The 15313-nt window shown below is 35.4% G+C and overlaps 1 protein-coding gene across 1 annotated transcript; it reads left to right on the top strand.

The window, feature by feature from the left end:
- The first annotated feature begins 3964 nt into the window (after positions 1 to 3964).
- Positions 3965 to 14377, top strand: LOC123321195 (glucose dehydrogenase [FAD, quinone]-like). The gene is made up of 3 exons (XM_044908681.1): positions 3965 to 4211; positions 4606 to 4821; positions 12861 to 14377. Exons 1-3 carry the CDS (start codon positions 4004 to 4006, stop codon positions 14282 to 14284), a joined length of 1848 nt encoding a protein of 615 aa, XP_044764616.1. The 5' UTR covers positions 3965 to 4003; the 3' UTR covers positions 14285 to 14377.
- The last annotated feature ends 936 nt before the right edge of the window (positions 14378 to 15313 follow it).

The raw sequence follows: 15313 nt of genomic DNA on the forward strand, positions 1-15313 counted from the left end.
ACTCGCAGAACCATAAAAACAATAAAAAAAAAGTGTTATATTGGCATCATTTGCATTTGTATAGACTCCATTAGCAAGATGGGATGAAAAATTGATTAATCAAAATTCTTCGTTGCTAAAATAAATATTTTTTACCAAATGAATCGTTCGTCCAAAGTCACCTTTGTCCAATCAAAATTTTCATTGGTTCATATGCTTTATTGATAAAAAAAGCAAATATATTCTTTTTATTCGTAATTTTACCAACAACTGCGAATTTATTGAGAATAACGTTGGTGCATCGCGGGTCATATTTGTCTACGAATTTGTTCAGTTGTCCAGGTACCATTCGCAAATGGAATGGACTGTTATGTAATGAAAAGAAAACCAATTATCAAAGTCCTCCATTAGACAATTCAAAAATTGCAAATAAGGATTTGTTGATGTTTTTCAATTTATGGGGAATATATGGGTAAATAAATCATCTGTTTTCCTTTCTATTATTTATTTGAAACGAAAAATATGGACAAGACTACGAGTATCATATTAATTTATCAGTTTCCTCATTTGATATAAATGGCGATGACATACAAAAATATTGTCTTTGACTGATTTCACTTTTAGAGACATATCTTCGCATTTTGTCCAAGTTCCTGTAACCCGTCTTGTAAATACGACAAAGTGTTGGGAATAATGGACAATCACCCCGCCTAGCATACATTTATGTATTACCTCAATATCCACAGGAATTTCGTTCAATTTTATTCCATCAGGAAATAGATCTTTCTCAATTTCAAATACAAGATCCAAATCGAAACATAATAAATCGGAACACACTTTGGCGAGTTTAGATTCAGAACTGCAGGTTCTTTTTCCATATCTCTCAAACGGTGACTGGACAAATGAAAAAAAAAGGTGGACAAACATGGACCTACGATGGACAAACGATTCTGAAATTTTGGTGGTTTTCATTTGGTGGTGCCAACTTCACACTTTTCAAAATTTTAAAAGGTTGATTTCTACGGTTCTGTGGGTGGACAAATGAAAAAATTGGGTGGACAAATGTGGACTTACGTTGGACAAACGATCTGTACCATCAAAAAAACGTTTTTGCAATTTGGGAGCGCTGCTCAGAAAATGCACCGAAAAAAGTTTTTTTTCCATATCTCTCAAACGGTGCCTGGACAAATGAAAAAAAAGGGTGGACAAACATGGACCTACGATGGACAAACGACCCTGGAATGTTTGTTTTAAAATTCGCATTTGGGGGTGCCAGCTAAACAACTTCTTTTCTCTCAAACGGTGCCTGGACAAATAAAAAAAAAGGTGGGCAAACATGGACCTACGAGGGACAAACGACCCTGAAATTTTGGTTAAAAAATTTTCATTTGGGGGTGCCAACTTCACACTTTCCAAAATTTTCAATGATTGATTTCTATGGTTCTGTGAGTGGACAAAAGAAAAAATTTGGTGGGCAAAAGTGGACTAACGTTGGACAAACGATCTCAACCATAAAAAACACGTTTTTGCAATTTGGGTGAGCTGCTCAGAAAATGCACCGCAACAACTTCTTTTTCCATATCTCTCAGACGGTGCCTGGACAAATGAAAAAAAAGGTGGACAAACATGGACCTATGATGGACAAACGACCCTGAAATTTTGGTTCAAAAATTTTCATTTGGGTGTGCCAACTTCACACTTTCCCCAAAATTTTAAAAGGTTGATTTCTACGGTTCTGTGGGTGGACAAATGAAAAAATTTGGTGGACAAACATGGACCTACGATGGACAAACGACCCTGAAATTTTGGTTCAAAAATTTTCATTTGGGGGTGCCAAAATTTCAAAAGGTTGATTTCTACGATTCTGTGGGTGGACAAATGAAAAAATTGGGTGGACAAAAGTGGACTTACGTTGGACAAACGATTTGTACCATCAAAAAAACGTTTTTGCAATTTGGGGGTGCTGCTCAGAAAATGCACCGAAAAAAGTTTTTTCCCATATCTCTCAAACGGTGCCTGGACAAATGAAAAAAAAAAAAGTGGACAAACGTGGACCTACGATGGACAAACGACCCTGAAATTTTTGTTTAAAAATTCGCATTTGGGGGTGCCAGCTTCACATAGCTCTATCAGCAAAATATTTCTGACATCAAAAAGAATACATTTTATGCATAAATTTAATTTGAACTTTTTTGTGAAACAATGAAGTTTTCAAATGCGTTTTTTCAAAAGCGGATTGAATTATGTTCAAACAATATTACTAATATAATGTATAGAATGGGCAAATTTCGATGTTTTAGCACTAGAGGTTTTAAACCAGAGGAGATAGACAAAATCTGATACCCCATTCTCGTTCTCTTTTCCTGAGAAACTAACAAGAGTAGTAGTCATTTTTGGCTACTTTCTTTTGTTTTCGAGTTATAATCGAAAATTGGAAAATGGCGATATCGAAATGAATTTATATTTCCGCTAATATTGATGATAGAGCTCAGAAGAAATAGCAATTTTTTTCTTTTTTAGAAATATATCATACATCGCCCTCAGTCTTTCTAAGTCATTTTAAACTACTGTTTTCATAAGAAAAAACACATTTTCATGTTGTAGCTCAGCAAATGTACCTGTTGAAAATAATCATAGTACGTCACTGGATTGCTATCAAAAAAGTGTCCCTATAATGTTTTCATTTCAGCATCCTAGCTCAAACAGAGATAATGACCAAAGTTGAAAATTTAATTTAGGCATATAAGTCGAAAACAAAAGAAGATAATGTAATGCAGTTGATGGCATTATTAGTTTCTCGAAAAAAGACGACCATTATGTGCCATGCATTCTCCTCTATCTCGTTGGGTTGAAGAAGTTGTAATTCAGGTATTACCAATTATGCCCACCCTGTACAAGTGATTTTCACATAGTACGTTCTAATCGAAATTACTAAAAACTTTCATCAAAAATAACTACAACTAAACTTTATCATCAGAATATATTCAGATGAAGCACAAAATGTGAATTGATACATAAAATATTATTACTTATCCAAAGTTATTCCTCCGTAACGATTTCAGTGACACTGAGAAATAAACGCTGAAATTGTTAGCATAATGGAAAAAATAATTTAGTTTAATGCTCAATAACAAAAATTTCATATAATATTATTATTACAATGGTGTAGAATTAGGAAAATCTACCCACCAGATTAACTAGAGTATGCGTTGTAATTACACGATATAAATATGTATTTATTTTTATTTATTTTACACTGCATTGAGCAGTAATGACGTGAAACCCCCAATATTACAATAAAAAATAGAACAAATGTGCAGGGAGGGCAAAATTCGTTGTCTACTGAGGGGATCTCGAGAACTATAGCAGCTAGAAGAAAACGGACGACACATTCTCGAGCTCTTTTTTCTTGACTAATCCAAAACTGAAAACATATCCAGCCTAACGTTCATAGATTTTGAGTTATGAACGAAAATTGAAATATTGTCATTTTTACTCAAGCTGAATATTTCGCTTATTTGAACTCGTATTCGAAATCTGTTGTTACATTATACAGGCAATTTTTATGAGGAATTCGAATATGATATCAATAAATTTTTTGATCCAGTGATTTTCGAGTTACGACAGGGATTTCTGATCTTCTTTCATCTTGCTGCAATTTTTTTGCCGATTTCAAAAATGTATCATATGTTTGCCAAAAAAAATATTACGTGAACCACCTAATATTTCGTCTAAAAATCACTTGATTCCCAATCAACGACAATGTCCAATTTTTTCGAGAAAGAATTCATGAACGAGGAACAAGAAAGAATTCTCGATAACAAATAAAGGTCACGATGGAAATGCTTTCATTCGTATAACTACCTGAATTATCGAATTCCTATTATTTTTCGTTCAAAGATAAGTTTCAATTAACATTTCAAAATAATTTTTTCCACTCGGACATTACCGATGACTGTTAGAGGTAGATTTCGCGTTTGCGGTATATATAAGACAGTAAAAATTTATTTCATTGCTCTAAAAAATGTCGTCTTATTCTGTCAGAGGAGTATTTATTACAATCTTGGTCTCATTATCGATTGATAAATTTGCGTGTAGAAGTGATGAGAACCCTCAACTTGATCACTTGGAAACACTGATCAACAACGCTTTGGAACAAAAAAAAACTTATAAACCACGTCAAGACAACAGCGATTATTTGGGAAATTACCACAATGATAAAACTATAACTGGTAAGTAACCGAAAATATTATTACAAAAAAACACGAAGAAATTAAGGATTTTCTTGGTCTTGATGAATGAAGATAACGTTAGCGAAAATCTGTGAAAAATTTTCTTTTGCTTCGAATTCATGTGTTCAACCAATGTTCCTTTGTTTTTTCTACTGATAATTTAAAATTTTTCATTTTTTTTGCATTGAAGCGAAAGTTTTTTTTTGATTTTTCATTATGCTTCATTCTGTTTTTCTATTTTTTTAAATCTTTTTATTGTCTTGTTTTTGTTCTTTTCTCGTACAAGGTTATACCGAAGATTATGTGTATTTTCATTATTATTCATAATATACTCTTCTTTCGCTGAATTTCCTCAGAATATAAATAATACATATATAAATAATAAGATTTCCAGATTATGGAATCTTTGAATACATCGTGGCAGGAGGAGGTTCATCAGGATCCGTTATAGCAACGCGTTTGAGTGAAATCGAGGGATGTAATGTACTAGTCCTGGAAGCTGGCGATATGGTGGACGATTTGGCTGAAATCCCTTTCATGTGGCCGCTACTCCAATATTCTGACAGAAACTGGGGCTATTATACGGTGCCACAAAAAAATGCGTGCCTTGGTGAGCAAATTTGCAATTGATTTAACAAATGCCAAATTTTCTTAGGTTTAAAAGCCTAGAATGTCATTTGTATTCCTTTCTTCTTTTGGAGATCTCATGCCCATCTTTCATTATAAACAGAAAACATGAGCCGAACTGATGTTTTCATAAATTTTTTTTTGTATTGCTGATAAAGGGCCCTCTAAATGACAGTAGACGGTCCTGATAACATGCAAGAGCCATATTAAATATCTAATGATATTTCATGGGGCCAAAATATCACTGATTAAATACAGAATAGGAAGTTAAACTCAATTCGATCATTATATAAGAAGTATCTCAAAAGGCGACCAAAATCTGGTCCTACGAGTCCCTACTTATCCAAAGCCGGCAGTGTTATCACCCACCTAAGAGTTATCTTATATCATGACTTTCGATCGCGAAAAATGCAGACATTCTTGTCTATTTAGAAAGAATTTGGAATTCTGAAATATTTCTGAGAATCTTCTTCTGTCGGTTCACTCGACATTTCAGATTTCAGGTACATTAAGTTTGGAAAATCTTTTGACGTTTTCAGATCATTTTTATGTACTTCAACAAAGTTGGATTCGTTTCTGAGAAGTTTTTTACTAAATCTATGTAAAATCAGACGTAGTGCCGTTCGTTTTCGTACATATTTTTGGCCGTACGGAAGAGTTGGAAATGGTAAAAAAAAAAAAAAAATCCATTGTGTTGAGGATATATTAATTGGATCCAAAGGGAGCTACTTTTCAAGGGACTGACAATTTGGACGTGACGCAAGGTCACAGCAGTCCTTTGAAAATTTGGAAAAAAATCGTTACTTGTAAATACTCGAGCTATCAGATTTTCATACAGATGGTTAATCTCGGTGTTATAGACGTGTTGACCTATTAATCTGACACTAATCAGGGGGGTTTTCTTAATCTGACACTTTGAATATGCTTGCTTTTTTTTTAATATTCCCCTGCCTGTACCTCTAATCGTTTTTTTTTGTATTCATTATGAGAGTTGTAGATAATAAAATTCTACACAATTTTTGTCTGAAGCAATTTTACCTAGATACTCTTAATCGTTCTCGAGTTCGAGGGCGATAAGGGCGAGGAGCTTAGCCACACATGCGTAAGGACAAGGTCAATGTAGAATCCCAGTCAAATCTACATTCATCCAATTGTCAAAATGACAAGGTATTTCTATGATGACAACTTCGAATTTAGTCTCTGACAGAACCTTAGAATGTACTATTCTCAAACCATAGATAACCTCTAGATATGCAACTCTCTAAAAAATTTTGGTTCCTTATATCGCGACATCTATTATCTCTGTGCCACTTTTACCTGCTTGCTTTTGACAGCGTTGTTAACAAAATTACAGATGCCTATTAAACGTTCATCGCATTCGCGCCCCCTCTGGTGGATTCTTTGTGAATCTTCAGGGGTAGCAGGCTTATTCCAAATTGAAATTTCCGTAAGTTACGAATCGGAAGCACACTATCGCAAATTGTTGTCAGAAATGAAATTGTTTCGGACATGAATTTGTAATAATGTGCTACCGATATGAAGTAAATATGGAAATCCCAATTATATTTGCCTCCAAAACTAATGGTTTTTTTTTGAGAGTTGAAGGGATTAGGAAGCAAAAAAGGTAGTAGAATTTAAGTGTATAATAATAAAAATAAATATAATAAATAAAAACAATAAAAATTTAAAGATAGAACAATGATTTGAAGGCAATGTGGAAAAACAATCATTTTCTCCTTTTTTTATTAAATTTTTCCGCGGCCATCTTCATTATAGGATCGTTGAATCGAATTGATTTTTTTCCACATAAAATTTTGTTTACAGTTCTTTCATAAAAATATACTATGAATTTCAACGAAAAATTTACTAATTTATTTCCTATATTTTGATGGTTTGAACAGAGCAGAGCTCTGATATCAGCAATATTAATATAGTTCTTAATTTCTTCTCTCATATCAAACTGATTGATGAAAAGAGGTATATGGGTAAGGACATCTTTAGTAAAACAATGAAAGATACTAATAAATGTTCGGGAGGGTCTCATCATTTTGCATTGGCGATACGTTTTCGCTTCAATCAAGGAATTTGCTGGTATACTGCAATATGCCTCAATGACCTCCAAGCAATTTGAACATTTGTTAATATCTCTCATTATTTTTTTGGCTAAATAACCTGCCACATAGGGTGTTCCCAAATCACTATCGATGTCAAAATTCTGCATCGTCCAATTTTCAAAAATAGGTGGAAGTACTTTCGATTTTGATCGCGTGTCACCAATTTTTTTTTGTGAGGAACTCTTTGAGAGTGTCCAATGCTTCACAAGCAGCATCCTCTTCGCAATTCGATCCAGGTGAGTGTGATCACAGCAAATTGTTACTAAGGAGGGACTTAAAGGAAGCAATAAAATTGGAACATGTAGGATTAACATTTCGATATCCATGGCTTCTTATAAGAGAAAAAAAATTTCTAATGGGTCCTGGTTGAAACAACGAGGAACCATAATTTTTACACCTTTTTTCCTCAAAAATTCCCAAATATATAAGAAGCCTTTTACTGTGAATACGAAATGTTTCAAGGAGGGGGTTATGACGGGATTTTTGGAAAGTCTTTCAATGAAATACATGGATTCCAGGATAGGGAGGGAGGTGCACCAAAACTGGACATGAGGGGATTTTGCTGTCACCACACCTGTCAAGGGTTTATCTTTAGGGGCGCTTTGGGAGCGTCCATTGACACTGTCAAAGAGTCCATCAAAAAAAAGTAAGGCGGAAGCAGTTTGTGACGCCGAGGGATCTAAATAAGTTCGAGATGTTGGCAGTTTCTCTTTACATGACTCGGCTAAGAGATTCATAACTGAATACAGTGACCAGCTGAAAACTTGTGCTGCATTCTTTACCTTCATTTTTTTTATTTTATGGGGCAAGACATGTTCGTCAGTCAGCTTAGAAATGAACTGTAAATATTGACTGCAGCATCAATTTCATAGACGTCAACAATATGTTTCCAGGAAGCAACTTTTTGAACACCATCTTGACAGAAGTGTAAGTCTTTTGTCAAGAGGGCATTCCGAATACCTTTGAGGAGATGTGGTGGGTCATAAAGATGAACAATTTCATCATTGTCCACTAGATAACCTTGTAGGTTTTTCTCCACTTCGTTCCTCAAACAGTATTCTCTTGTTGCTTCTATAAGTTTATTTATAGCAGCAACATTAGTTGCTCCCTGATCAGATATTGTTGCCACAATCCGCAAGCCTGCCTGGCGAACATGTCTTACTACATCTTTTATAATTTTCACCAAATCATTGGTTTTTACAGAATTTTGCACGAAATAATAGCTAGAGGGCTGCTTCCATTGGCCTCTAATACTTTTCAGCATGAATACGAGAGCATGCCAACTGCCCTCGACGATCACCACTGCCCAAATCAACTAGTCTTTCCATACAATCTTTGGAAAAATTGTAGGAAAGACTAGGGCTCAACGCAACCTCATCGAACATGAGAACACAATATTTATCCGAAACTTTCAATTTGCCCACTGCATTTTTCAAGCTAGAAAAAATTTGACAATTGATGCCACAATCAAAGGGTACATTCAGTACATTTAATAGTGTTCTTCTCGAGGGCAAACTGAAAATTTTGGACAAATATCTATATCCCTTTCCACTCTGCTTATAAACTGAAAGTGCAAAAATTTTGTCTTCGATAGTGAAACGACGACCTCTTCCCCGCAATCTTTGATTTCTTACTTGAGACAAAAAGAAATTTTGAGTTGTTCTGTTCAACTTCTCCAGATTCTCCAGATATTTTGAAACCTGAAGAGATTTTATCTTGGATTTCATACTTTGATGTTTAGCGCAGGCCTGTTTTCCCTTCCTGCGGAAATATTTCAGTTGCTTCTTCAGCGGGGCAGTTTGAAAACAAGTTTTTCTTCTTCTTTTTACCATTTTTGCCAAACTATCTATTGGTTCAAAGTCTGAAAAATGATCTTGATGAATGATTTTATATAAAGAATAAACAAAACAAGAAAGTAGATAATTTAGTATATAACAACAATAAACGAGAATAATACGAGTTTATTTCTCCTAGTACCAACTAGGAAGCTCTTCAGATGTAGGAATATCCTCAATAAGATTGGTTTCTGTTCCAATCTGCACCTCACTTGATTCCATTTCCGAGACTAAAAATATAAAACATTAGTAATGAATATCACCCAATAATGAATATCACCCATGAGAGGCTTTCAAATTCTGAAATGACAGAAAATATAAAAACCTTCTGTATGCCTGCTGGGACCTGCCAATTCGTTCCCAATAACATCCCTGGTATATACCTTCTTGGGAACGTGAACCTTTATTTCAGGTACCTCGTCCAATAAATAGATGGGTTTCATGGAATCTGTATTCAATGGGAAATATTTAAAAAAAATTCAGCTTTGTTGAATTATATTTACATGCCTTGCATTTTCCTGGACGAGTCTGGGTTAGATTCTATCGGTGAATATAAAAACAAATCGTCATTTTGACGACTATTCACGTACTCTGGAAATAAATCTTCTATTTGAAAAAGAATTATAACAGAGAGGAGAATTAAATTACCTGGTAAATTCAGTGTAGGAAGAGCAAATCTTTTCAATTTTCCATCTGTGCCTATGCAATCTGCATGAAAATGCTTCCTACAAATACTTGCACTTATTGCATGACGCAAATTTGCTAGGTCTGGATTTCCAATTCTCTCAATCCAAATTTTTTGAGCGTCCTTGATTTCTGTTATTCTATAACTAGGAATTAAATAAGTGACGCCATGTTCAGATTAATGGGTTTATTGTATTTACTAATTACGTGGATTCAATAATATATTTAACTTACCATTTATCATCTTTATTGTAGCATTTAGGAACACAACAATATTTCGAAGGCATTCTCAATAACCAAAAAGCTAACAAAATCAAAAATTTTCAAATTTGAAATTCGACAAACTTTGACTTGCGCAAAACGATTTGCCAAATGTTATCTATAGACCAACGAAACATAGTTTATATTCTTCTTCTTTAGTCATATTGGCTGGTTATTCGACAAAGTGACATCATAACTTATTACTGTGAAGAAACCTTCCTTTCGAAACCTATTAGTAACTATCAAAGTGGGACATACTCTATAGATGTCAGCACTTCTGTGCGAACCAACATTATTCTATGGAAGTTGCACCCCCCTGTTTCAAACGAGTGAATTTTCGCTCCAGCATGTATGGCTAAACACCTCGCATCAATCGCCATATATCTCAAAAACGTTTGAACGTAAAAAGAATTGCTCAGGACAAAATGTGTAGAAAATATTAGGATCTACAACTTTTATAATGAATGCGAAAAAGATTTGAAGCCCAGGGTAGGAGATAATTAAAAAAACTGATTTTTGTGATCTTTTATGGCCAAGTTTTATTGTTTCGACTTGCTAAAACTATCAGATTATATTTTTTCCGTTATTCTGGGATAATTAGCTTCACAATAGGAAAAAACGCCACCGCGCTCGAGAATGTACGTTTTTGTTTTGCAAGTTTGGCGGCCTCCCACACATTTTCGACACGCTTTAATTGTCAGATTAAGAGAATATATACTTTTCAATTTGTAATTAACCACATACATCTTAATCTGACACGCTCGAGTATGATAAATGGTCGTTTTTTTTTACTATTCTGACAGGCTGTCCTAGACAATTCCTTCTATATACAGGTCTAATTTTTGGTAGAGGTACTCTACTGGCTCCAAGGTATGTCCCCTTATATTAATCTGATACGCTAGAGTAAATCCAGAATTTCCCTCATCGGCTCCCCAACTATAGGAAGTATGTAAATTTTTTAATATAACGCCATTGTCTTACGGCCGTTTTCAATATACCTATCTATCCATCGTTTCACTTACTGACGATTAGTAATTATTGGTAACCATCCCAAAATATATCTTCAGTAACTGAAACAATGGATAGATAGGATTATTGAAAACGGCCGTAAGTGTCACGCTAGTCAGAGAAACATCGAATGTGTACTACAAAACATTCATTTGTAACACTGAATGTCCATTCCATATCTATGTTCTAACGTTGATTGAAGATCTCACATACTTGAATAATCTCTTTTTATTCCCAGAGGTGACTAGTTTTTCTTCGTAAGAGGATTTTGCATGATGAATAGACTTCGAATCGAAGTTTGAGAAAGATCGGTGATTCCCATAGTTCTCTTCTGATCTGTTTCGAATTTATTTTCTCCACTAAGATTTACTCCGATTACAGTCGTAATAAATCAATTTTCCAGTGTAATCATATAATCTACACTTCTATTATCCATGGCTCTTTAAGCCTCAAATTTTTCCATATTCCTAAAATTCATGACTTTCTAATTTTCAAAGAATAAATTGATAATTTATTAATAAATCATGAGAACCAAACGGTATCTTCTCATCCTCAGGGAACTTGATATTTTTTGTCATTATGTCTCATCACTGGATATTCATGATGAATATATCTCAAGTGAAAAGTTTTTGCTGACACAAAGAAAATTTTTCTGGCAAACGTTGCAAATCAGATGAGTGTCATACAAATCAATAGTTTTAATGAAACTGCATAATACTTGAAAACAAAACTTACTTTCAAGAATTCTCAAAAATCTAGAGCCTAGAACAAAATCAATATATTCGAGCTTTATTTGATGAAAAAATATTTGAACTCCGTCAGGAAATGTTTTCAAAATCAGAACTTGCAGTTGCTACTTAAACTGATTAACTATTCGAAATCTCAGAATTGAAATCGTATGTTTCTTTTCGTCTGCTAGAAAGTTAGTTAATAGCTCGTTATAATTAATTCGTTACAAACACAAGGCGGATCGGCCACCGAATGCGAAGTTGCGCGAAGCTGAGCATTTTCAGTACTGATATAATTGACAAGCTACGAATCGAGTGACGTAACTCGTGATTTAGCATTGAAAAAGCACAGTTTCGCTCAACTTCGCATTCGGTGGTCGATCTCCCCAAAGCTGAAAGAGCGGGAACCTGCAGTTGTCTATGTCATTGACGCGGTTCGCTTTGATGGGTCGAAAATTTTGGTACGCGCTTGAGAACTAGTATATCGGGTGGCCCTATTTTCAGGGAGTAAATAAAGATATTTTGAAAATATTTTTATGTTGTGTGTAGGATGTCGCAAAGCGCAATTTGAAATTATTGTCATATATACAGGGTGTTCGAAATCAAAGATATAGACCAAAGCTACACTTTTTTAAATATAACACCCTGTATTTGATCTCGAAAATACAATGGCAAGGTTAAATTGTGATGATCTTCTTCAGATTACTTCATAGCTCAGAAGCACCCTTAACGAGATAATGGCGAAAAATCGAAACTATGGAGTTTTATTAAATATGAATAAATAAAGAAACAGTTACGCCAGCGATACAGACAGAGTTTTTTGAGTAGACAAGTTGGCTACTCCTACATATAAAAGATAATTTCAACTCCGGAATATACAGAGTGATCATAATTAACTCTCAAACATCAACTACAAATAATCGTCGAAAACTTTCTTATTTCAAATGGCACACCCGGATTTTATATATGTTGTTGAACGTAAAAATTAATTTCGAAACTATCTTCATAAAATTTCCCTACATTTAAACCTGATAGTTTCTGAGCAATTTTCGATTTTCAATTCAAAACTAGTAAACCATTTCGCCATTATCTCGTAAATGGTCCTTTTAAGGTATAAAGTGATCTGAAGAAAATCATCATAATTTGAGCTTGCCATTCAATTTTTGAGGTCTTACATTTAAAAAGTGTAACTTTGGTCTATATCTTTGTTTTCGAACACCCTGTATATATGAATTTTAAATTGTGCTACAGACACAACAAGAAAAGAATTTCAAAATATATTATTTACTCCCTCAAAATGAGCGCCGCGTCTGGAGTGGGCCACCCGGTATATAGTATCCTAATGACAAAAGACAGCACTGTAAGCCCTTATTGAAACTCTGTTCATTTCAGGTTGGAAGAACCGCCAATGTCATTACGCCAGAGGAAAGATCCTAGGAGGTTCAGGGAGCATAAACGCCCTCGGTTACAGCAGAGGAAACCAGGAAGACTACAACACGTGGGCAAACGCTGGCAACCCCGGGTGGTCATTTGAAGAAATGTTACCGCACTTCAAAAAACTGGAAAATTTTGAATCCGAAAATATCGATCTCAGATATAGGGGCAAAGGAGGTCCAATTAACATAGCTCATAAAAAGCCCCTTGAAGATCTCACAGAACTGAAAAACGCGTTCGCGAAACTCCAAGTGGAATACAATGCTGATTACAACGGACAGAAACAGATGGGGGTGTCTAGGCAGCAACGAACCATGAAGAACGGTAAAAGAATGAGTGGGGGTACCGCCTATGTCCAACCTTCGATGAAAAGACCAAATTTCAACGTTACCCTAAAAGCTTTCGTAACAAAAATTATAATAGACGAAAAAACGAAGACTGCGAAAGGCGTCTTATTCGTCCTGAACGGTAAAAAGTACAGAGCATCAGCGAGAAAAGAGGTTATCCTATCAGCTGGTGCTGTCAATTCCCCTCAAATCTTGATGTTATCTGGTATAGGACCTAAGGAGGAACTCGAAAAGCATTCAATAAAGGTTATACAAGATTTACCGGTGGGGCTTCATGCCAAAGATCACTATTACTTCGGGCTGGATTTGAGAAGGAATGACACAATGGCCATTCAACCTTACCGACAACTTCTGAAGGAATATCTCCAAGGAAAGGGCCTTCTTACCAGCTCCCAAAACACTTGGTCTTACGCGTATGTTAACACGAGGAATAAAAATTCTTCGGTGCCCAACATAGAGATCATCTACAGTTACCAACAACCTGTCGTCGGCAAAGCCCCAGCGGAATATACAAATTATATCGAAGAAGTCGATGATTATTACGAATCGATCAACGACCAGACAGATTTCAGAATGGAAGCCCATATGGTCTACCCGAAATCCGTTGGTAGCATCAAACTAGCCTCCTCCGATCCTAAAGATTTTCCCCTGATAGACAACGCAATGCTGTCCCATAAAGACGACATCGAGGTTCTTTATGAAGGTATACAAGAACTGGTCAAATTGGCCAATATTATGAAAGTGACCATCTTGAAAATGCCCTTTTGCAGACAACAACCATTCGATTCTAGAGAATATTGGTTATGTGCTATAAAATATACAGCAAACCATATAAGTCACATTTCTAGTACTGTTAAAATGGGCCCACGATCTGACCCTAAAGCTGTTGTTGATAATAAGTTGAAGGTTTACGGAATTAAAAATCTGAGAGTTGCTGATTGCAGCATCATGCCAACTCCCATTGCTGGACATAACCATGCTGTTGCTCTCGTGATTGGTGAAAAGGCTGCTAGTTTGGTGAAAAAGGAATATTAAAGAATTGTTTATAAAAGCGTTTGCTTCCCCGAGAAACTCAATTAATTTTTTTGTGAACACTGTAAAGAATCAATAAACATAAGCTTTCAAAAACTTGCTGTTAATTATATAACTCCAACTATTAGACTTTTATATCCATAAATAATCAAAATAGGCTCATTTCATTTGGTCATTGCGATTACTTCACTATTCACAACTTATGTTTAACTCTCAAAATAATATCAAAATTCCTTATGCAACTGCCTTCAGGGCACTCAAAATCAACTGCATAATCCGCTGACTTGCTAACCAACTTCTCATGATATCACATTCCTAATTTGGTACTGCTATGCGGTCTATTATTATTATTATTATTATTATTTCAACCGGGGTCGTTGTGGCTTTATTAGCCTTTCGGGAACTGCGACCATGCAGATCTTCTGATAAAATTGATAACATCCTTAGGGGCCTAGTTGTTACTTCGTCAGTATCCAGGACCAGTTTCCCCATATCAGTGGTTCTTAGGTCCGCCAGCTCTGGACACTTGCATACCATGTGTTCAGCTGTTTCTGCCTCTGATCCACAGAGCCTGCAAATCTCATCTGCTGACTTTTCCATGCGGTACAAATGATATTTCTACCGTATGACATCAGCGTGGCCTGGCTGTCCGTGGTGATATAGATATGCTCACGTTTGAGGTTCATTTTAAGACACTCCTGAGCCCATACGTAAACAGCCAGTGTCTCGGTCTGTGAAATAGAGGGTTCACTTCCTAGGGCTTTAGAGATCCTCAGTTTAGGACCATATACGGCAATGCCGGTGCCCCTTTCTGATTTTGATCCATCAGTAAACCACGTGGATGACTTTTTGTCCAAACGATTTACTAAACTTATTGCACTAGGAAGTTCAGGCTATGACCGTTTCAAAGGGCGTTTCGAAATCGAAAATAATTGGCATAACATCCGATGGTTTTGCCAAGAGGTTTGAGTCCAGTTGATTCAATATCCTCATACAGGGTGTTTCATCATAAACTGGACAAACTCATATGAC

Source organism: Coccinella septempunctata, chromosome 1, assembly GCF_907165205.1.
Source record: "Coccinella septempunctata chromosome 1, icCocSept1.1, whole genome shotgun sequence".
NCBI lineage: Eukaryota > Metazoa > Arthropoda > Insecta > Coleoptera > Coccinellidae > Coccinella > Coccinella septempunctata.